This window comes from Osmia lignaria, chromosome 2, assembly GCF_051020975.1.
Source record: "Osmia lignaria lignaria isolate PbOS001 chromosome 2, iyOsmLign1, whole genome shotgun sequence".
Taxonomy (NCBI): Eukaryota; Metazoa; Arthropoda; class Insecta; order Hymenoptera; family Megachilidae; genus Osmia; species Osmia lignaria.
In genome coordinates, this window is record NC_135033.1 from 6,198,150 (window position 1) to 6,223,424 (window position 25,275).

General features: G+C 32.0%; 2 protein-coding genes across 6 annotated transcripts; one reads left to right on the top strand and one right to left on the bottom strand.

Annotated features, from left to right (window-relative positions):
• Window positions 1-25,024, top strand: LOC117605914 (uncharacterized). Of its 5 annotated transcripts, none has more exons than XM_034327721.2 (11): window positions 1-297; window positions 369-476; window positions 637-899; window positions 5,279-5,494; window positions 6,170-6,208; window positions 7,275-7,521; window positions 16,340-16,557; window positions 18,299-18,462; window positions 21,051-21,142; window positions 22,695-22,887; window positions 23,255-25,024. In XM_034327721.2, exons 3-11 carry the CDS (start codon window positions 712-714, stop codon window positions 23,488-23,490), a joined length of 1,593 nt encoding a protein of 530 aa, XP_034183612.1. In that variant the 5' UTR covers window positions 1-297; window positions 369-476; window positions 637-711; the 3' UTR covers window positions 23,491-25,024. The 5 variants fall into 5 exon arrangements, with proteins under 5 accessions (XP_034183612.1, XP_034183614.1, XP_034183615.1 ...); XM_034327723.2 differs by having other exon boundaries at window positions 396-476; XM_034327724.2 differs by lacking the exon at window positions 369-476.
• On the bottom strand, window positions 9,798-14,835 carry LOC117605915 (non-selective voltage-gated ion channel VDAC2-like). Its single transcript, XM_034327726.2, has 5 exons — window positions 14,695-14,835; window positions 13,307-13,522; window positions 12,873-13,098; window positions 11,846-12,055; window positions 9,798-10,193 (listed from the first exon to the last, which is right to left on the bottom strand). The coding sequence occupies exons 2-5, from the start codon at window positions 13,463-13,465 to the stop codon at window positions 9,928-9,930; spliced, it is 861 nt and encodes a 286-aa protein (XP_034183617.1). The 5' UTR covers window positions 13,466-13,522; window positions 14,695-14,835; the 3' UTR covers window positions 9,798-9,927.
• Window positions 25,025-25,275: the final 251 nt, after the last annotated feature.

Below are 25,275 nucleotides of genomic sequence, written 5' to 3' on the forward strand. Positions count from 1 at the left end.
TGCAACAACCATGCGAGCTTCAGTTTTCATCAAGGTCTTGTCGAGACAAAGCCGTTTCGTCGTTCCGTCAGCCACGCGAAAGGGATCGTGAATAAAAAGCATTCCCTTTGATCTATTCCGTGACAGAAATCGCACTCTTAGTTTTTCTCTGCTGTTCTCACAAAAATCACGTGGATCATCAAAAACGATGCAGGGAACTTTCGTTCGAATTGTTCTCCACCCACGTGAAACCTGAAGCTACATCTTCCATCGTGTAATTCAGTGTTTTTAACATTAAACAAACTCTTCGATTCATCTGTGAGATACTGAACATTCAAACTGTATTTATTATCGAAACTATCGATATTTTCAAAGTATCGGTTTTTCAGATTTTATTCTTCTTTTTTGAAAAAAAGCCTTGAAATTTTGCGGATGAAGGTTCAAAACGGATATCCGGTAAAACACAATTGATCTTCGAACGGCGGGTCACCGAGGAGGTGACAATTTTTAATTAACGTTACACTCTTTTTCTCTTTTTTTATTTCTAAATTTTTAACTTCTACCTTTGGATGTTGTTTTAACTAGTAATCGATGGTTTTGCGTTGAAACATTTAATTAGCTCGTTTTATTGGAAGCGTCGTTGTATACGTTCCGTAGGTTTGGGTCATGATTGACCCTGCTCCGTTGTTCGAGGGTTAAAGTGATCGCCTTCGAGAATCGGGATAATACTATATGGAAACGTCAACCGTATCAGGGCAACATGAAGCCGCCGAAAAAAATCCTACAGAGCTTCTTGATCGTATTTCTATGAACAGCTGTCCGCCCAGCAGCTTTCCTGATAAGTTTCAAGACTTTTTCGACGCACTCAACGAAGATTCAAACGATCTACCCAGTATGCTCGAGGATAAGCTGATACCTAGGTAAATACACTGGTTGTTTGTTAAAATTAAGTATTATTTAAATAGTCAATCTCTTATAAATTTGGAATATTATTAATAAATAAATTTCGTAATGGTGATTTATTAGAATAACTTGAGATTAGAAATCTATGAAGGCCTAATATAATTTGATGACATAAAAGTACCATCAAATATTACTTATGCTACATCAATTTAATGTTTAAGGTTTCAAGAAAATAATTCCATAAATCCTTCATCAATATTCTTAATACGAAATTACTAATATTTAGTCACAATAAGTAATGAAGTAAGGTCAGGTGCATGGTTTCTTCTTCAAAGTCTGTAAAAGTCTCACATAACTTTATGACATAAAAGTATTACAAAAGAATGATTATATCACATCATTTTAAAGTGGAAAATTTCATGAAAATTATCACCTACTCGTTCCATCAATATTTTTATTACAAAAGAACGATTTTATCGTTTCTTTGTGATATTCTTGTTTTTCTTTATTCGTTTCATAAATTTAATCATTATTTCTTAATAGCCTTGGAATATGTGTACAGACAGCAAATGTATTAATTACCTGCTACAGATAATACATTTTAACGAAGGAAGGCCATAATACCATAAGCCCTTAGTAATGTTCGAAATGTCCCATGGAACGTGCCATCGGTCGTTACATGATGAAGTTTCATGGTACACGGTAAACAGATATAACCCAAATAGACGAAGATCAGAGAAGTTTCTCGCTATGCAGTAAGATATATTGCTTAGACACGAAGTAAAGAGATGTTAAACAGAGTTCCAAACTACTGAAACGTCGTTGAGAAATGAGATAAAATGTCATCCAAGGACTAATTTATAGTCTCTGTTGAACTATCTGTCTTCTCTTCCTCATTAAATACTAATGAGGAATAATAACGATGATTATGCAAGCATAAGCTTTCAATATACGTGCACACAATTTATCCAAGTTTTAATTCGATTATCTTTCATCACTTTTTAACTCTTTGAATTTAGGAAGTTTGATACTAGGACTAGGTAGGAATCAGAGGGTCTGGTATCCCCAAAATTGGTCTCCTTTTGTAAAATCTTGTTTCAATTAAAAATAAATTAGACGTAGAACAGAGTAGAAGGTTTAATAAAAATGAAATACAATATCTTTTATCCATGTTACAATCGTGCATGCAAAATGGAATGAACGTTTAATAGAATGGAATAGATAGAACAAGGGAAAATTTCTTCAAACTCGATATTCAACTGTTATAATTATACCTTTACTGCTATTATTGGAGAAGTCTGTTCAAAGTTCACCGATTCGTAACCTCTGTTGAAATACCTACATTTTTGTCCTCATTAAATCCTTAGTAATTGCGTAACAATCTGAAGGTAATGAAAATTTTGCTTATTTTAGAATCAAGCACGTTCACACTCCACTTATAGGCACGCTCTAAATTTATTCTGGCATAAAAGTGACGAGATGTTTATTATTACTATCTACAGAAGATGCACTTGAAAATTTGAACAAGATTTCTTTTTTAAAAAACACATTCAAAAATAATTCCCATCTTGTCGCCGAAATTAATTAATCTTTTTTTTTAAATAAGTTTTGAAATGTAAAATAATTTTCTGTATAACATTTCTTTAGAATTAAATTTAATAATCCTGACCCATTATACAGATTTTATTTCAGTTCACTCGAACGAACCAGGCGACGGAAGCTTCCGTTTCCGTCAGTAATTACGATGCAATTATTTCTGGCAGAGCAATAATTATAATCTACGAAGATCCTAGTAGGAAGCCGATGTTGTCTCCAGAGAAAATAGAATCCTTTTAATCGTTCCTCGATTGTTCTGGCTATCCCTTAATCCATGGTTGTAAATCGTTCCTTCTACGATATACGTGTGGGCAATTAAGTGCAATTAAAGTGGTAGAATTTAAAGACAGTTTCCTCCGTTTATCGAATTTCGTTTCACTCTCAATACTAAATTATTGATTGCTTTTATTCTGACGATCCCACCTCTTGTATTCTAATAATTAAATTGTGAAGTTGAACGAATCTGCTAATTAAAAATAAATTTGACAAAGATTATTCATTCTTATCTGCAATTTTCTTATCATTATCAGAATATACTATTAGGTATTATATGTATAACACTACACGTGTTCAAGTTCCACCTAATCAGGTTTTTAATTGGCGAGTTAATCAATCACAAGATGGGCAGAGAGTGATGCGAATGTGGTCGATGTAGTAACCCTGTGTCTCTATTAATGTTGTTAGGGTTCTATGTAATCTTTATGGTTTCTCTGTATTTTCGAGAAAAACAACCCTGGCATTTATTTTATATTTACCTAAGTAATTAGGCACTTATTTAATGGGCACAAAATACCCACCTACTCCTCTCGTCAATTAGTATAAAAATGAAAAGGTGAAATTCCCTTCTTCTTTGAACATCATTGCCACGTTATTGATAACATTTTGTATGAATGAAAGGGGGGTGCGAAATAGCAAACGATAAATGGACCCGACAAAGGACATTAGAATTTTATCGCGAAATCACATTTCCTCATATCCGAATTCGTACAAGTGTGGGACACGTGGAATACACCGGAGACGACCTTTCACGCGGAACGAAGCCACCTCGAGTGGAAGACTCTCAGATTCGGGTTTACACTGTAAAGCGATTTCATGGTAGCTCGATACGTGACAGATAAATCTTTAAGATACGAGCTGAAATAGAATGGAGTTATCGACCAATCCCTAATTTGATTGAGTAACTCGGCCAAGGATCCAGATTGATACTTCAATTCTGTGTTAATTAACCAGCCGCTATTATTCTTTTTTCATTCAATGACTTTCGCTTCGTATTCGCGGATAATGGGGTTACTCTTCACAATTAGATACATTTTGTTCAGAAACCTTTTGATGATTCTTTATGAATATTGTTCGAGGTGTTAATTACATATTATTGTACTGGGTGTTTCGTAAGTGGTAACAATTGAGTTGTTAACTAAATGACACAATTTCATGACATAAAAGTATCGTAAAATAACACTTATGGCATGGCAATTTTAAGTCCAAAGTGTGATTCCAAACATTTCTTATTTTGTTTTTAATGAAAAGGATGAAGTATATTCATTAACACATTGTTTGGTACAAATTTGTTTTGTACAGTTCGTTTGTTTCAACGAAGAATCAACCATTTTGTATCGAGATTATTAACAAATCGTTTACGTAGTAATTATCTGTAAAGTTTAATCTTTAAATTGATATACTATAAGAGCAAATTTGCATTATTTTGATGTCATGAAATAGCGTTAGACTTTTACTCTATCAAGAAACGAAACTTGAATTTTACTAGGGTTTACTGCTTGCTCTAATTGACAACCAATTACTTCGTATTCAATTACTTTGTAGTCACGAGACGATAATGCAGTTGTTTTTATCAAACTTCAAGTTTTAAATTGATGTGGTATAAGTATTACTTTGAGATACTTCTATGTCATGAAATCGTATCAGACTTTTCATCTTTTACAATCAGTCATTTGTGATGGTATTTTTAAATAAAATAATAGTGTTGAATAAGTCATGATCCCATGTATGCAAATCTTCTTTTATTGACTATAAGTCTGATCAATATTTATTGAATTTCTATATTCTTTTTTATTTTGATATATTTCAATCCAAATTCAACGAATAAATTCAATAAACAGATAAATCGTAACGTACTTGACATTATTTTATTTTCGTTTACATAATTCAATATACATACATTCTGTAAATGAAACGCACGTATAAACCAACCCACATACCTGGGGGTAATTATTCACTGTGAGAATTAAATCGGATATCAGCAGGAACGCATGAAATTATTCACAAGTTTCATTTGAACAGAAATTTCAAATTATATTTCTGCATTTACGTTCTAATGTCTCCAATATATTCTAATAAATCAAGCGTAATATCCATACCACTGGCTCACGAACGTATTTAAATATTATGTTTAAAAAAATGCTATTTTATATTTGGAATTATTGTAATATATCGATATACTTGAACTATGAGCACCGGAAACATCAACAGAAGAGGCAACACAAACTGAACCGTGTTAACGAGCGAACTTCTCTTCTAATTCCTCTCGTGTAAACCAACTTTGACTAATATTAACAAGATCAACATTGTGTTTCATCTCCTATCAATAATGTCTTTTCTTGATTTTATCCAACTCGATGAACGTGTTTATCTCGACGAGAAATTTTAAACAAGTAAGCTTTTCCTTTTTGAAACGAGAAGAGAAGGCGCTTCTATCCTCTTGACTCAGCCTGTTTAAAATTGTTGTTGAACAAGGCAAAGGATCAATTATATGTTTTGTGCTAACTCATCATTGTCCTTTTAGGCAACAGGAGGGCTCGAACTCAGACTCGAAGAGCCGACGATGGAGCAAGAGGGCTTTTCAAAGGAGAAGCAGCGAGGTCGAGGTTCGTTTGCATCGCAGCTCATTAACAGGATCAGTGCAAGGACATACCAGTGCCGATGGTCCGAAATCACCAACCCCTTCTAGGCGACGCAGTTCCAGTATAGCGGTGGCCAGACCAACTCCAGATTTGCACAGGTAACTAATTTCATTGGGTTAAATGAATTCATAATCAGAATATCAAAATTTGGAGAATCTTTGTGCGTCCCATTTTCCTATAAAAAAGTGGCACTATAGAGGAAAGAAATTCCACCACTCAATATAAACGTTTAATTTTCACCGGAAAGATTCTGTGAATTATATTAAATTTTCCCAAATTTAATCTTAAATATCAGAATTGAAACAAAATTCAAAAGCCATTCAGTTCTCTCGTGAAAACAAAATTTCTGTAATACAATATAATTTTCATTATTCTCTATTTTCTTTTTTGACCTGATAAATTAAATACGACTTCACAACGGAATATACATCGTATTGTGTTATTAATACATAAATTGAAATTAAATTGCAAAATAAATTATAACAAAACATTTTTCTTAAAGACATTTAATATACCAGTATAGAAATAACATCTGTTGCTTGGTTTTGAAGGAACTTCCTATGAAGGGAAGCTTTTAATTACAATACTTCTTTCAGAAAATAATTAAAAAAGGAATCATTTGAAATTACGTGGTATTCAAGAATCAATATTTTATTATTAGATATTGAATCACCAGAAATAAAGTTAACGAGGAACTTCAGTGAGAACAGAAATATGAAAATCATTTACCCTCTCGGGAGAAGCTTTGAATAATCTGTTTTTCTTTTCTTAAGGAAACTAGTGGGACCCTTTTTACATCACAGTATCGTACAGTTAAGTTCTTGAATCTGATTATTCTCCCACTCAGCTCTGTTTTTAGTTTGAACATTTTACACGGCAATTCTTCTGCCATCGTTCGCTTAATTACTTTTTTAATTACTTTCCAGTTTGAAAAGATTTAAAATTATCTGGGAACTTAATCAAATATTGACACCATTCTTCATCTTTATTTGTTATCCATTGAGCTAATTTTCCAAAAATTATCTTAACGAGTAATTATGATCTTTTAATTGACTTGTGAAAGGTCCAAGTTTAATATTAATTTTTGTAGCTTCATTTTATCGTATCTTATTGTACCTTTTATGGAACCGAGTATAAAAATTGAATATTAAAATAGTATTCATGGAACAGTAAGTAATTGTAAGGTATATTATTTAGTTAATAATAATTGCTAGATACCTTTCTTCTCTTGTTCCCTTTTAGATTTTTACATCCAGGACATTCATTTTAATATTTTTCCTACTTTTTCAAAATTAATGAATTTAAATACGTGCTTTTTTATTATTAAGTCCTGAGATTAAGTACTCTGTAATTTAGAAGTTGAAAAGATTTGTAACTTGGGCTAAGCTTTATGTTCCAAGTACCTCTGAATTAAAAAAATGTTGTTATTAAATTATAAAATGTAGGACACCGTAGAAGCTATAAAAATGAAATTTTTAATTTCACTAAAACGCAATCTCAAATAATATCTTTATTATTATAATAATGACTTACATGCTAATAAATTTAAACGATTGTAACTCTCTGACATGAATTCATGACATAAAAGTATTGTAAAATTGCACTTATGCTATATCAATTTAAAGGTTAAAATGTAAGAAAAATAACTTTATAAACTATTCATTAACATTCTTCATACAGGATAATTAGTTTCCAGTTGTATTGAACAATAACCAATTTCAATGCCCATCAAGTCTGACACGATTTGATAACATAAAAATTTGAAACTTAAATCCTTCAAAATTACGACTTGCTGTTATTCCCAAGGTTAACGTAACAACATCGCAACAAACAAGATCTTTTATCACGAGCTGATAACAATTTTCCTCCAAACAATAGGTTTCTACAGGCAGAAGCTGGCCCATGGGGTCATTTATCACCTTCACCAAGGAGTCCCACCAGAACACCGGCCATTAGTCCTGGAGCAGTGTCTACCTCGTCTCACTTGAGTCCAGGAACAAGTCCAGGTGGTCCAAGTCCGACAAGCCCAGCTGGACCAGCTGGTTCGTCCTCAGGATCTCGTGGTCCAGGACCAAGGCAATATCGTGGAAGGACCAGCAGTATGCCAGCGGTTCCAAGGCATAAGGTGAGTTATTATTTACGTGCATTGATTTTGCGGCCATGTTAATTTCCACTTGCATTGTCAGGATTTGCATTGTTACATTCCGAGCAATTCCCTGTGGAATACTGGTAATCGTGATTAATCGTCCGACTCTTATTGCAATGAAGATTGAAAGGTTGTTTTTGAATTAAAATTAGAGATAATCTTAGAAATGACTGATCCAGAATAGTGTATGATAACGAGTTGAAATTTTTACTTTTTATTTTTATAAACTATAAGAAATTATACAAGAAATAATTTTTTTCTCTTTTTAATCGAAATTTATTCTAAGAGGATGAAATTTATCAACAGTGAGAGATAAAAAATTCTAGATTTAATGATTTATTCAAGGCAAATTTAAAAAAATCATTTCACCCTTTCAGAGCAAATGTCGAATGAGTAAAGAAATGGTGCTTCCGTATTTTTGCCGAAGGTAATAGTCAGAGTTAGTAAGATAACGCGTTACGATTGATTAAGATCGTTCCCCTTTAACTTCGTAAATTTTCATCTGTGCTGTTGAAAAGTTCGCGCAAGCTACTTCTTCGTTTACAATAGAGCTACGCGTTAGCAGCAAGATCAATAATGTTCCTGTACCATTAATTTCTAGTATCGTTGTTAAATTACCAAACTACGTGATACCCTGTTAAAATACGTCCACGGGTATTAATGATCGCTAGGCTAAATATCGTTGAAACGAACATTATAATTAATTGCCCCTTTCAAAGAAAAGAAAACAGAGAAATTGGCTAGCAAGGAAACCATTCAACGGTTCGCGTATATTAAAAATGACTCGATATTGATCGCCTGTTGCATATTAAAAAAAATAATAAATAGATAAGTAAAGAAGGTACTAAGAGTAAGTAAGTATAGTCACGCAGTATTGATCGCCTGTTGTGTATAAAAAAAAAAATAATAATAAAAAGAGGCAATGGAATTGGTTGAAATAAAATGGAATAAAATGTTTTTTTAAAATATCTGTATGGTTGAAGGAATTTTATATCTACAGTCTTTAATTGGATATTCCTATAGCTAAACGTTAATTTCCATGGCGGTCATTAGTGACCAATGCTTGAAATTTTGTATGAGGGAATAATTAGTAATTAATTAGTAATAATAAAAAGGAAACATGTTTTGAGTAGAGTTAATATTATACTAATAATGCAAGATATCAATGTAAAAGCTTAATCAATTAACGTTTTAATTTGTTTTTAATTAAAAATATCTATTTTCTATCTATTTTAAATGTGTTGAAAATAATATTCTTCTCAATATACTATAATCTACTTGTTACGATACACGTAAATCTCAGTGTTACACAATGCAGAATGTATACAAGAAAGTTTTCAATTTACGACAAAAATTTGATATATTACCTCGGAGTTGCACCATTATATGTATACAGGGTTAAATGATGAATAATGTAACGAATATGAATTTCGTATCTCGAACTTACTTTTTACGTATCATAAACTTGATGAAAGATTCAGATGATACTACTTACAATTACTTTAATGTATGGACCAAATGAAGCTCAAAGGGTGAACGGAATACTTTCACATTATGCAAGATTTCATATAAAACTTCAAAGGGGTAAAAGAAAATGTATATTCAGTGATGGAAAGCAACAATCCCTCATGCTTTCATTTTCTTTTTCTTCTTATATTTTGTATCGAACCAAGGGATATGCTCTTTCATTTAATGGAAACTTTACTAGGGATGAATATCACGATACATCAATAATGTACGCAATGGAGTGTGATTAAACGATTTTCTGCTATAAGTGCAACTCATTAATCATAGAAACTTTCGTGAACAGCTGGCAAATCGTTCGAATGTTTCAAGCAGAGGAACAGATTTGAACATGTTATAAGGGATGTATAAAATAAATTTTAAAGAAAATTGATTTTTCATGTCCTAATGATTTCTTCCAATTCAATATTATACACTTTGCATATTGAAAATCAATCTTTCATGTTACGTTTTTGTCATTTCACTACATAAAAATATTTCAATATAGCACTTATGCTACGTCAATTGAAAGTTTAAAGTTCTATAAAATGTTAATTAGTTCTCCATTGAAAGAGGCAACATATCCATATCATAATTTCGGAATATAAAATTCTAAAAAATAAACACCTAATGCTTTGAAAAAAAACTCTACCTGCTATTAATTTCTGTAAGAAATATTGTTCTTCTTTTTCATTTGATCAGCCATTTAAATTACTAATAAATTCGTACTAAATTCTATTAGAATATATCTTTAATATCAATATTGGACATTTGATATGAACGTTCACAATATGCACAAAAAGCAAATACACTCCAAAAGTACAGATATCAAAGAGCATTTTTACAAAAGGAAAACAGGACTAGGAGTGTCCTATTTGTAATTTAGCCTTCCAATTCGAGGGCTAGACCGACTTTGTGACCACCTCTTGTCATATTAGAACAATCGACGTTAAACGATAAGGTTAGCAGGACATGTGGATCGAGTCTGTGCTGCATACTCATACCCAGTTGAAGGTCGGTGTTGAATTTACATCGAAACGTTGATCTGTCGTCGATCTGGCATTTCGCACCGGTTCCAAGTGTCCATTTCTGCATTCCGCCAGTTCTGGCTAAAATACCGTTGATCGCTGCGTCCCAATCCGAGTTCACTTGAAAAATAAAAAGACCATTGTTATTTCGTCAGTTTGAAATTTCATAGAACCATTGTAAGAGATTAGTTTCAAGTGAAATAAATTGTAACAGCAAGTATTTCAAAAATACTGCAATACTAAAAAATATGTAAAATTTTAAGGGTACTATAAAAATAATAAATGCTTAAAATTTTCAAACACTGTGATAGGAAAGATTTGAAAAATATTGAAATAGCCAGGATATGAGAAAACGAAGGCAAGGTATTAAATTCTGGAAACATCCTATGAATAAATGAATGTGGAGTATACTGGTGTTAATTTCAAGAGAACTTTTCAATCATGATTAGTAATATCGATTCACAGCGACAGTAATGCGAATGAAACTGACGTGCATAAATTATGCAAGCCGTTGTTGCACCTACACGATACCATTCCTCGCTTCGAACGAATTGAAATTACGTTTGCGCGGTATTTTCATTTCATCAATGTGTTCGAGAAAAGTTGACCCGGACCAGCATCAAAGTTGAACGCTGTTCTGATCAGACCACACCCGCACAGTTTTCAAATCAGTACTGGGAATATAATTTTCATTAGAAATTCAACAATAGTCTTGGGTGTTTATAGTGGAATATTAATTGGTTAATGCATAGAGTATCATATGGTGATTATACTCCATGCTAATTAAGCAATATTCAGAATAATCCTGCCGCTGTTCTCATTAAGGCTTTCATTTCAGACCCTTGAAAATTCCTTGAATTTTGAAATAATATAAATTAAAAAATCAAACAAAAATTTTTAGATTAGTTCCAGTTATTTGTCACGTAAAAGTTTGACTTGAATAACGAGTATTAGAAGATCTTAGGAAATTCATCAAAGCGTCTGCTATGTTTGAGTTATTTTACTTTTTGAAAAAAATATATTAAAAATTTTTTTTTAGAAGTAATTTTGAGGCAGGTAATCAGGAAAAAATCAATATAGCCCATTATTGAACAAACTTTTTTTTCCGTATAAAAGTATGCAACTCACGATGCATCGTTCAATGAAACTACGTACAACCCCTTTTCAATTTCCTCTGACAGCAGTTTCCTTTGTGAGAATTTCACTCTTCTGCTTGCCCGACATTCGAAACATTTAAGCCATTCATGTAACAAAGTTCGAGAGCAGTTAACGAACAGGGTTCATTGGTCAACCGGAAATCAATGAATTCAAAGGGATACCTGTTTCCAGTGTACTTGTGTTAACATTTGAATCCATCATTAGAATGAAGGATTTCGGATCATTTCGAAAATTCTAGCGTAGGATTAAAAATCGATTCGGGTGTTACCTTCAAACTTTTGAAATGTTATTTACACCCAACCCTTATTTTAAAGGGCAGATCAGCAGCTTGTAAATTCAGATTCATATTTTCGTAGAGGATACAATATATTTTTATGTGAATTTTTTTCTGTCTCATGTACAGAATTTTCAAATCTTTTACTTTTCAATAGCAAAATAATTATAAAACATTTCTTTTTAAAAATAATTAATAACTTATGTGGAATTATCTTTTTAACTTATTTGCAATTGATCAACTTTGAACAATTTAAAATCATTTTAACATACTTGAAATTTAATACATTTTAACTTATATTTGAAATCTAAAATTTTGCAATTAATTAAAAGTTTGTAACCTTTGTATAAGAGAGACAGTCCATATTCGTTCGGTATGGAGACACATCGAAAATGTAATCCGACGTCATGGTAAAGATAAGTCATGCCGATGTCATTCTTCGTCATTCTATTTGTTTCCGTGCTATATCCACCTTGATAACCGATCATCAGACCCTTTATAGCTGTCACGATTGATCCCAATACGTTTATATTCGAATTGAAGTCACTAGCTATAAATAAAATTAATTTATTCATTTAGAAATCTTCCAGTTTTCAACGTGAAATAAAATTATCTGATGGCTGTTACTATTATGCCAATCAACGTGTTAAACTTTTTTTGCTTTATTTTAACGAATGACATATTTCACTAAAGTTGAAATATTCCGTATATGTATAACTCGGTTATATTCAGAAATCTAAATTAATTGAAATTTTGTTTCTCCATGTCAGTAAATTGGATCGTTTCAAAAACTTTTTTTCTCTGTTCCATACGCTTTTATTAGTAAATACGAAACGTTCCATAACTCTGAACCTGACGACAGTTTAAATTCAATATTTGCAGCGTATACACTAAAATTTGTCTAGTGTCTGTGTAAACGAGAACAGGACAAAATCATTAAACGATTTTCGATAATTGTGAGTTCATTTAATCATTAATTGCATAAATGCAAATGCAAAGTGTTGTGCGTAGATAACATGTCAATTGTATGTGCAAAGTTAAGGATAACGATTGTGTCAAATAATTAACACATTCTCAGCTGGTAATTTTGTCGCTTTTCTAATACTGAAAATTAGAAAATTTATTTTACGATAATGAAAATTGCTTGCAAGGGTGTTAAGAGAATTACATTGAATGGCGGGTGAGTTTCGTAAAACCTATTCGCAGTGCTAAAATGAAATTTTATTGTTCGCTTTTAAACGAACCTAAGTTAGCATGCAAATGTAATTATACCAAATTGCAGTTGTAATTGTAATTTTCGAATTCAACTATAATATGCGTAAATTTGATCGTAAATTAATTAATGAAAAGGAGTAAAATCGACTAACAGATCGAACAGACTGCGTTAACGTTTTCTTGGTTGCATTTGAGCCCACATTTTATAGCTCCAGCAACAGTTGCAGGATTGTAGCTGAGTTCTGATAGCAGACCCATACTCGATATTGGGAATCCATTTACGGTGTATCCTAACATCATGGTACCGTCTGTTGACCATTGTTGCCGAAAAATTCCGTATTCGTTCGTGTTGTATTCTACGTGTGCGGCACCACTTAACTGTAATTATAAAATTACCAAAACCTCTAGATTCTTTTTAAAAAGTCAAATTAAAAAAAAATAACATTCTCTCTATCGTAGATCAAGGTTTGTTAAAATTTTCAAATATCTAGCTTTGATAATTAAGACTTTCCTTAATTTTCTGCTCTATAATTATGATCCATAATTCTGTTTAATTTTCTTTACAATTATTCGAAGATTCTTTTACCTTCGAATCGTCGAAATACAATCGCAAATCACTGTCTACTTGCACGCCACCAGATCCTGCTTTACCAGTCAATTTCATGAGACTTTTGCCATAATGGTAACCAGTAGTGAACACATCCCTTGCACTTTTTCCGAGATCTGCGAAGCTCGGCACAGACATGACGTGTTATTTAGAAAAGGTTGACGATGAGTAGGGCACCAACGATAATCGATTTAACTGTAAGAAGAAAGAAGATAGCGGCATTTTTACACGAATAACTTATAAAGAGATCGATAATGTAAAATTCTAATAAAAAATTTATTGGGATTATATTAGTAATTAAAATAATCAATATTGTAATCTATGTTCGATAGGGTTCGATATTTATTCGTGTCACACGAATGCACTTGCATTTAATTCAGGGCAACCATCGTTTTATTTTTTACATGGATAAATTTTTAAAGAATGCAATATCTTTGGAAATATTTCATACAATATTTCATATTAAAAAGGTACCTGAAGTATAGCTAGAGCCATCAATACTATGTAGTCTAGTAAATTTAGTTTCTACACGAAGATTTGGTGTTGATTAATTCTGTTATATGGATCATGTATGCTGTTATGAACAACAGATTCACATCATGCGTCAACATATTTCATCTTCTGTGTCTCATTACCCTAGTGAGACAGGGAAGATGCACAGTTGCCCTATATTATTTTTCTTTCTTTTGTGAGCTGTACAATAGGATGTCACTAGAAACTTCATTCACAGAATAATGAACTACAAGTTGTGTTTGTTCTGTTTCGTTTCATTAGTTTGCACAACTTAAACACTTGTTGCATTTTTTTCTTAGGAGGAAAGGACCAGTTGATCTATTAATTCTTAGAAGTCAGAAATATATTATTTTTAAGATAGAATTTTATATTGTATTATAAACAGCTCCCTTATATTATAACAAGCCTCCAAGGCTTTAAACTAAACATGCTTTAATTCAATGAGTATTAATATAATTTATTCGCAATTATTTATTTATATTTAATTGCGAATATATTTTTGGAATTAAAACTAACTTTGCTCTTATCAATTTGAGAAAATGATACCTAAATTAAATAACGGCCCTAGGAAACTATTCTAATAGGAATTACATTTGGAAATCGGAAGAACGATTAAACACTAATTATTTTGCATTTGACAAATATCATTTCAAAGATATATAACTTCAGCTTGAATTCATACAATACCACGAACTTTCATTGATATGAATCCGATACGTTTCGTAGAATTCGTTCAATAATGCAGTACTGCGAATACATAATCGAAGGAATGAAAAATAATTTCTTCAAATGAAAGCTCGTTGAGAAAGTTCGTGAGAAGGGGTTGCATGTATGAAAGGTTAAGGGCCATTCACCAGATTGAAACGTCGATGTAACTGGACTCGACGATTGACGCGACGACCCTCTCGATCGCGTGCAACATCGCCGTCTTTTAACCTTCCTTTATAACGGCGGATCACTTGCCGAAAACTTGCGATACTTCCAGATTTTTTTTTCGTGATCAGTTATCAAAGGCAATAACAGTGCCGTTTGACGTATCTTCCGATTAACATGCCGCGAGAATCACTGCGAGCTTCGTCGTGGAAGGCAATGATCAACGACTTAAAGTTGGATAAGTATTATAATTTGAAGAATACATTTTCAAATTAATAGAAAAATGAGAAGAAGTGCTAGAAAAAGCAAATGACTATGTTTATAAAAATATGGAACATTAATTTAATTTTTAGAACTCAGAAATTATGAAAAATTTAGAATTATTAATTATAAGTTGATTCATGGAATTAGTTTAACAAGGTAACAGGAATAACCCCTTAATTCTTCTAATGGTCATATTGATGGACAGGGTTTCACTTTGACCTTAATCCCTCATACAGATCACTTATCGAATCCCACAAAGCTTAAAATATTGATTTGATTTAAAATTTTTATATAAACAATTTATTTTGTACCTTTAATGCTAAGTTGAGAGATTAGTGATCTTTTCCTTCTGCAATATGAATGAATTGTGACTAATTCATCCCCTTTAAATTCTTTACCCTTCAAAATTAATAAAAGGAGTAAAATTCGTTTCAAAGAGCAAGCTAATTTTGACGTTTGAACGAATATTTCGTGGAAGAGCGGTTCTAGCCAGTTCAGTTTCGTACGAGGTCCGTGAAATTATTTCCTCGTCTCGTGCAGGTTAATTTCGCAGCACGTGCGCTTTATTTGTAGCTTACGATGAGAGAGAATCGTGTCGCGTTTCGAACAAAAGCGCCGGGAATAGAAGCGTATCGCATAAATCCCTGATGAATTTTCACGCATGAATTCGATACGAATTTGTGCATTGTGACTTTCGCTTTCATGATCGATTTAATTTTTGTTATATTCCAAATGAAAAAATCCTATTAAGTTTATTTCTTTTTTTTTGCATCCGACAGAAGATTATTGATTTGATTTTTATTTATTTGATTTTCGTTGATTTCATTTTTATTGCTTTAATTTTTACGATTTAATTCATACTATAAATGTGTCGCTATTTTTATCTACCTCTTCAACAAATAAAATTTCTTGCAGTACTATTAAGACCCAGAACATATTTCTCTTGAAAATATGAAAGGAACTAAGAACCCTTGCACAAAAGGTGAAACCCTTTATATACAAAATAACAGGTAGATATGATACTTCTTCAATAAAGAAAGATGAAGATATGAATAAGAATTGAAAAATGCAAAATAACAAAAAATCAATAAACTATGTTACGACAGAAGTTTGAAATTTATTTTACATTGAAAGAAGACTTACTTTGTACACAACGTGTTTCTATTTTACATAACTTCCACGTTTTACTTTGATTCTGTATAAGAAATTTCTTTTCCAAGAAATTCAAGTAGACTATTGAGATCCTTTACAAGACAGTTTTATTATAGATAAAATTTTATACATTTTATCTCTGTAGTTGGGCCAAAATGATTTTGTGTATGCCCTGAAAGGGTTAAGAAGGAATGATCGTTGCTGTTGCAGCCAATGCTTGCTGAAACGAAACGCGGTGGCGCCAACGGGACTGACGAGGGTGAAACCGAGAATGGCGTGGAATATTACAGACTAAGATCATTTTCCATAACAGCGAACGGGGTCTACAACCTCGGGGATTCGTTGAAAAGCCGTCGCAGCAAAAGCATCAACAGTGTCACATCTTCTGGCACAAGTTGCAGCAGCACCAGGGAAGCAAGGTTACTTAGGTGAGTACCAAGAATTATTTCAATATTAGAATTTCCGGAAATCAATTTTGTTTATTGCATTCCTTAGAAATATAAACATTTTACAATGTATTGTTATATTTTGGTATCAAAATTTGTAGTATTTCAATATTGAACGATACCAGGAAAAAATTTCTTTTTTAATAAAATAAATATGAAATTTTAATATGTCATTTCGTATAACTTTAGCTCGTCAGTGGCAGCGGATTTATATTTCTGTTTTGAACATTTAATACTTTTTTAATAGTAAAATAAAAAAATAGATGGAAAATGTTGGTTCAACTTCAAATGCACATCATTTTTGTTTGTGGTACCTCCCGCTAGTAAAAGTCATATTAAATAAGATTCTTGGGGATTTTCTTATTTCACTCGAGACTGTGAGTTAATACTGTTTCAAAAGATCACATAAAGTAGCTATTGAATATTATTTAACTTTTCCTAATCTTTAAGAATTTAAAGAATTTTCAACCGGAAATATTTGATACAAAGTTTAAATTCTATTGAAAGCATAAATGCACGGAGAAAAGTTGTGGAATTGAATTAATGAAGATAATTGGTAACGAATGGCGGAAGCTTTCAATTTCGCGATATTGAATATAAACATAAAAATAGAATATAATTGAATTTACATGGGGTAAAATGTTACAATTGTCAGGTGGCTCTGGCCTTGGATGTCGAAGCCCGCCACTTGTCTTTCCTCTCGCGAAGCAATTAACAGCCGTGTAATTAACGTCGAGCAATTACATCCAGCTCGGTGTGTTCGCGGCTCGGGTAACGGTTGACGGAAGCCAAAAGATCCTTCTCCCTTACGATTCCACTTAAAGAGATTAAAGGAGCCTTTCTTGCGTTTCCCTGCTCGTTCGTCTCGTATAATTTTCCACCGGGTTTCCGCGCTCGAATCCCAAAAGGTTATATCGCTGTCGCAAAACGACCCAACTTCCCCGAGCAGATTGCGGTGCAACAAGATGTAATCTCAGCGAGTGCTCTTCTATGAGGAAAAATCTGAAAAACCATCAAGAAATTTTCGATAAAGAACGAAAACTGACCAATTTAACGGTTAGATGGTTCATTAATGTATGTAGAATAATTGAAAAACTGTTTCACTGACATAAACGCAGAGTATTAGGTAATTGCTGGTATAACTTGGGAAAAGGTGATTCAAAATGAAAATGATATAGTTTATATATTGAATTGAAAAATATACTATGTATTTGTTACCCTTTAATTTACTCTCACATTAATTAAAAATTGCAAAATAATTGATGATAGTTTGAAACATAGATAATTGCAGGAGCACTAAGCAAATATTCAAAGACCATTTTCTCAAAAATAAAGTTTCATATGAAAACATTACATTCTACATTTTCATTTTATTTTTTCATGTTAAATCATCCCTCTTCAATGTTTTACCACCAATTATATGATATTCTGTGTATTTTATAATTTTTAATATTTATAGTACTGAAAAACCCAGTACATTTTTATACACAATTTTGTTCCATTAATGCACGAATTTAAATATTATTCAGAAAATAAAAATTCAAATTTTGGTACTTTTTCCGGAGTTTGAATTAACCGGGCTGATAAGATCCATTAAAGAACTACAAGGCAAGCAACTCGCGCAACAAACGTTCTTTCTTTTTTTTTTACTTGCTCGATCGATACGATTCCACCAGTCAGCCACATTTTCACGATTTTTTTTTTTTCTTTCCGTTTGTTTCAGCTCCGCGTCGCAGCTTTCTGGTATGGAAGCTGAGGAGGACACGTGCAACGAACGAGTGGCCACTTACAAAGTCGGCATGTTGGGTGCATCGGGGGTTGGTAAAACCGCCCTCACCGCGCAGTTCACCACCAGCGATTATATCTGCGCCTACGACACATCACTCGGTAGTGTATAATAAATATTTGATATGATGTTCCGTACAATATTGATATAAATGTGAAATTATTATTCCATTATTAATATACCAATTCCCTGGTATATTAATATGTTGAATTTGGTGGATTTAATTTTAATCGTTCTCTTTGTTAATACAATTGTTTCTGTGTTTAATTTAACTCTTTTAGTATGACAGTTTGTACCGGAAATCGCTTCAATATATTTCTAATAAATGGTTGCTTATTAAATGATAGGTTCAGAAACATTGAACATCTGACGTAATTTCATGACAGAAAAGTATCATAAAATGGTACTTGTGCTATATCAATTTAAAGCTTAAAATATAATGAAAATAATTACGTAAGGATTTCATGAATATTCTTATTACAAAATGGCTGATCTTTCATGGGAACAAATAATAGATCATATATGTTATTGTAATTAGTAATCAGCAATTTCGTATAAAAGATATTGAAGAAGCACTTATGTAGAAATTTAAATCAAGCTTTAAGCTTTAAATTGATGTATGATAAATCCTATTTTGAGATACTTTTATGTCATCAATTCGTGTTAGACTCTATATATCTCGAAATTAATTATTATCTGCTGTACCTGGCAACCCGCCATTTTATATTTAGAATTGCAATGAAACATTTATATAAACATTTAATTTAAGCCTTAAGCTTTAATTTGATATAGTATAAATGCTACTTTACGATACTTTTATGTCATGAAATCATTTCAGACTCAATATGTTTGAAAGTTGGTCATTTAATACGATACGAGCTAATATTTAGCTAGTAATTTCGTTCGATTCGCTGAGTATCTTTAATTAATTTTATAAATTTCCCTAACAATTTCCAAGTACATAGTTTGAAATTGTTTATCGCAAATTCTGGAAACCTTACCAAGTTCGTAGTTATTAAAGTTGGCGTAATTTCAAGCGAAATGTTTCCTCGACACAGCATACGCTTCGAGCCAAATCGATTTCAACCGTTTCGAGATTTCGCGAAACGTTTCGAGGCCTGCATTTAATACCTTTCAAAGTTTACTCTTGTCTTTGAATTACTCGATAAGACTGCTGCTTGACCTTCTGCTCTCAGATTCAATATCGCCTACGCGAATGAAATGGTGGACCTTCGAATTCAAAATTCACTTAACCATTTTGCGACCGAATTTCTCTTCTTTTCTCCTTATAAATTATAATAGCAGATATTTAAAATTTTAAGTAATTTGTAAGAATAATTAATTTTGAAATAAAGTCTAAAGGGGATTAGAACAATGTTAATTTCTTTCCAAAATTAGTTATAATAATATTTTCTCTAGTTATTGAATAACAGTTCGTATCTTTTTTGAAAGAAGTAAAGCGTGACAAATCGAATAAGTGACGCGATTATATGGTCAATGGGGGTTGTTCGTGGTACAAGCACCCGTAAATGCAAATTGTAGTCGATCTGCTGGTGTGATTTGTACTTGAACAGGAAATGTAGGTAGGAAAGTGACTTCGTTTACATCCGAAGCGAATGAATAGTCGAATAATGTTGATTGTCTGCCATTTCTCCAACAGCTTTTCTCCCTTTTTGCATTAAAAGCTTTTCATTTGCTGCGAAACAAAAGAAATACGATTCCCAGGCTGTTTGCCTGTAGATAAAAATTAATGTCCCTTTCCTGATTTCATTAGTATAATCTCTGCGATGCTTAATATTCCTACATTAGCAAATTATTAATGAAAAAGGAACAGATTAGCACATTTTTCTTCTTTATAATTATAATATTGTTAATTAGCACAGTCAACCGGAGCTGATTGAATTAAATCAACTGTTTAAGCATTAATTTAGGAACTAATTAAATGTTTCATGAATTACTTAGGCGGTTTACCTGAATTTCATATATCTGTGATAAGTAGCATTCAATTAGAGTGTTTGTTGCAATGTTATAATAAAAGAGTCGTAAAACTAATTTTAATCAATTAAAACCGAGTCCATAAACTAAAAAGTAACATACTTAAAAATTTAGTAATTTTCATTTTCTTTTAAATAGTTTAATTGGGAAAAAAGAATCACAACTGGTAATAAAAATTATTTCTTTCTTTTTCTACGGAATTGTGAAACCTTAATGTTTAATGAGCAAATGAGATCAGATTTCTTTTGATTAAGTATGATAGAAAGGAGACCCGCGGTTCGTTAGCTCTATTCTCATTTTTCTTGAGAAATTTCCCTTTCACGCTAATCCACGATTGTTACGAAGGAATGGATATTAATGTCATTGTCAGAGAAGCCATTTTCATTTGGGCGGTTGTTTTTCTTGAATAAAAAAATGACATCGATCTCCATTGCCCTTTTTATAATGAGAAACTGGAGGAAGGTATCTTCTTAAGAAACAAGTCGTGTCGTTATTTTTCTACTCATTTTTGCAATATTAATATTGATTCCATTTTATTTTTTAATAGTCTGATATTAAAAATCGCGTAAACAGACAAAATTCTGAATACTAATAATTAAAAATATCAAACTTAAGGAATATATTAGGAAAAGGTGGAAATAAATAACTGATGCTATGGAAATTATTATTATTTTATTATTGAAATTTGTTTCAGACGAAGAATACGGACAAAAGACCGTTTCCGTGATGTTGAACGGTCAGGAAACGGAACTAGAGATCATTGATCATCCTGCAGCAGAGATGTCAGTAAGTGTAACGTTGTTAAATTCTGTAATAAAGAAGAAAAATATATCATACTTTATCTATTTAAGTATCAGGTTATTTTATAAATCATGCCATTCTCTATGAAAAATATTTCTCATTTGTTCTTTTTATGATTAATATTTTCGTGTACTCTAAATATAGTGTAGTAAGCAAAAAAGTTAAATGAAAAAATTGTTTGAAAATGTCTAATAATTTTTGTTTGGAGGTATGGAAGTAATAACGTTAATTCTCATTGCCATTTATAATTAATTGATTAAATCAGTATTTAGCATAAGCTTCATTTGAAATATTAATTATTTAGACAATAAAAAATATTCTTTGAATTTCAAAATTTTCTGCAACGCGTTATTTACTTTAGAACGTAACATACATTTAATAATTTACCTGGCATGACAAAGTTTCGGTTAATTATAGAAAATTCATTCTAAACTTTCTTGTTTTCTTCCCGTTTTGCGACCATCAGGTAGATATTTTCATAAACTCTGCCCCTCATAACGAAAACATTAACCAGGTTATTTAAAGCGGTGAACTTATCTCTACTTAACATCGTGTTACTTTTATCTTGCTTGAATTTCACAAGATTACATTATAAATTCAATTTGCCTCAGGTACAAAGCAAAAGGTTTACCAGATTCTAGATTTAATTAAAATTAAACTTAACTGATTCTTACGATCAAATTCAATTTTACTAGCACTTTAAATGAATTTATCAATGAATCTTTATATTTTATAAGATTAACGAGCATCTCTTATAAAATTATGAAATGTACAGAATTAGCAAATGTGATTCTTTTTATAAGAACAAGTTAGCGTAATTAAGGTCGAATGAAAGAAAGGAAACTTTATCTATCCAGCCTTCACCTTTGGATTAATGAAATCTGCGTCCCCCGGAATGGAGACTTCGTGTTAGATCCTTTTCCAAGCACACAGAATCGACACATTGCTTTTCCTCTTATGAGCTGTTTCTCCTTTATGGAGGATCGTTGTATTGCGTGACCAGATTTTCAACCTACACTTGTATCACAAGTTCCGATAAAACTTCGTTAAATGTTCTTTTTCTCGGTAATCTTAACGCTAAAAGTAAAACTCGGAAAGTAATAGTAACAAATTTTACTAAAACTTGTACGACGATACTCAAATTTTTAAGAAAATAGATCTGAAATTAAATTTAAATTCTAAATTTAGATTTCCTGGATTAGATCCTCAGTTTTCTTATTATTATTTGTACAGTCGCGTGCAACTTAGGCTTCTTTTTTCTACGTAGAACAAGAAAATTTAGATTAGGTTTTCCCTGAGTTTCTTCAAGATTCTCCCAAAATTAAAGTCAAATGGCAAGAGGATCCGCTCTGTACCTACCTTCTTAATGAGAAACCTACGTTGCGCCCTTGCTAATTCATTATTAAATTACCCCTCCTTAAATAGACAATTTCCTAGAGCCATTATTTCGTTTACGCGAAAAGGCAAACAAATTTTCATTTCAGTGTCTGAAAATTTAACGAGTTTGTAATATTATTTTTCTATTTGCTCTAATTAGGTAGAAACATTTTGCTCGACCTACAACCCCGACGTTTACGTGGTAGTTTATTCCGTGGTAGACAGACGAAGCTTAAAGATGGCTGAGGAAACTCTGATGTATCTATGGAAAAGCGATTACATGGCAAGCCACGGAGTGATCCTCGTCGGGAACAAAGTTGATCTTGAGCGGAAACGTGAGGTTCCGTCTGTTGGTGAGTTATAGAAATAACAAGGGAACTTTGTAACGAGTTATACACGTCGCTTGTTATTTACATATTAACCATTTTCAACGTGTGTCTCGTTCATTCATGCGATGTATAAAGCGTGTGAAAACTACATCGCCATTTTCCCTAGGAAAGTTTACTATACTCTGTTATCAATGTAATATTTACAAATAAATTTTCTAAGTTACTGGACTTACGCCAGTGCTGAATAATCAACACTTTCTAATAATGATAGATAAAATCAATGGTCCACTGAAAAAGTAGTATCTAACATTTTCCTTAACGAATTTCAAACCAATTAACAATTGTTAAAGTAACAAATTTCAAGCAAAATTCGTGGTTTCTCTCTCAATAGTTGGTCGACGTCTGGCGAACAACTGCGGTTGCAAATTCATCGAAACTTCCTCGGGGCTGGCCCACCATGTGGACGAACTACTAGTCGGTATCCTGGCACAAATTAAACTGAATCCGCAACGAGATCGAGATCAGGCGACCAGACGAAAAAGAAGTAAAAATCGTAGAAAGATCCTGAAACACTTGCTGGGCTTCAAAAGAAAAACCAAAAGCTGCGAGGATCTTTTCGTTCTCTAACGTTCGAAACTACAGGTCTACGAAGAATCCTGAATTTCATTTTTCATGAAACTTTCAACACCTATAATTTTATTTAAATTAATATTTATTAATCAAAAGGTGGTTGTAAAAATCCATGAATCGTTCGAAATTATATATTTCAGTGTTTATTTTAATTAGAAATTTGTTGCATTAATGAAACGTTTGTTTGTTTGTTAATTGTACTTTTCTGTTCTGTGCTGCGTATGTCATTAATGGCATTTTAATTGAACAAGAAAAATGTGTTTCTTAATTTAACTTTAAAAAGGAAATGGCCTATACAGGAATTTTATTTTCATTCATTGTTCACTGTAATTATTTTATAGTAAGAGCATTTGTAAAAAATTTGTGTAGTCATATTCTACAAACTTTAAACTTCGAAACGATGTATTATAAATATTTTGAGATGGCTTTGTGTTATGAAATCTCGCCAGATTGTGTTGTGTCACGAAAATCGGCCATTTGACATGGAACAGTGTAATAGAAGGATTCGATAAAATTAGCATAAGATTTCGAAGACATACGAGGCGTCTGGAGCATCATGAGAAATATATGTTTCTCTTGAAACGATCGTGCATTTCGGAGATCTCCTTTGGGGGATGGAATTTGCATATCCTGAAAAGTGTAATGGAAGCATGTGTCCGAAAGGATTTCCTTGTCGAAGTTGATTTAAATGTGAAAGAGGAAGACGTCCAAAGGAATTATTTATTCAACTTTGAACGTATTGATCTGTAGAGAAACATACCATGGAGAGCTACTAGCAGACTTGACAGCTTTCTAGAGTGAAAAGCTTCTTCAGGAAGTTTTTTCTGCGATATGCAAAACAACAAAGGAATTGTAAGTAGGTATTGGTTTTAGACGTCTCGTATGTGAAACGATATTATAGCTGTGCGATGAAAGTTTTAAGAATACGATTAAGGATTAGAGGATAAGAAAACGAAAATAAAAGTGACTTTGGTCATGTCATATCGAAAGTATAATTTGTTCTTGATACCGATTAGTATACTGTACATTATCGCTTTGTAACCCAAACGAATCAAACTGGCGTCGTTGCCACAACATACTGTTTGATCACCTTGATACAGGGATGAATATTAATGCAATTTTTTGAAGTATGATATATTATAATTCATACAAATTAGGGCGATAACATGACATACTGCTTTAAGTCGCCCCCACACTGCGCTCTTCGGTCATTTTAACACTTTGATGGCCAGACTTTTGTATAATAGTTCTATAATGTATTCTTTTCACATTGACAAGATTATATTTTAAAGTTTCTATAATACATATATATAAATATATATAATAAAAATACCAAAGTTCATATTGTAATTAATATATGATGTAACAAGTGAGTATAAGCAATCAATTAAAGTCATAATATTAAATAATAAAGATTGAATCCCTCCTATATTAATGACTCTAAATAATCTATTAGGAATTTTTGAAAAAACAAAATTGTATTAAATATTCAAGTAAGTGTAGTAGCGGATTAAAGCAACATGTCCTCTCGCATGATTTGTTTAATTGCCCTAATATTCATCCCTGTCTTGATATTTTTGCGATAGTATTTACAATAGTTGTATAAGATTATGAAAAATAATATCAATTGCTGACAACTACCATGGACCAAATTTATGTACCAATTACAGATTAAAACATTCGCAGAAGTATCAAAATGATTAAACAGCATATCGTGCTGGATGCTAAAATCGGCATATGGTTTGTTTGGCCTTTCCTATTCTAAAATGTATTGTAAATAAA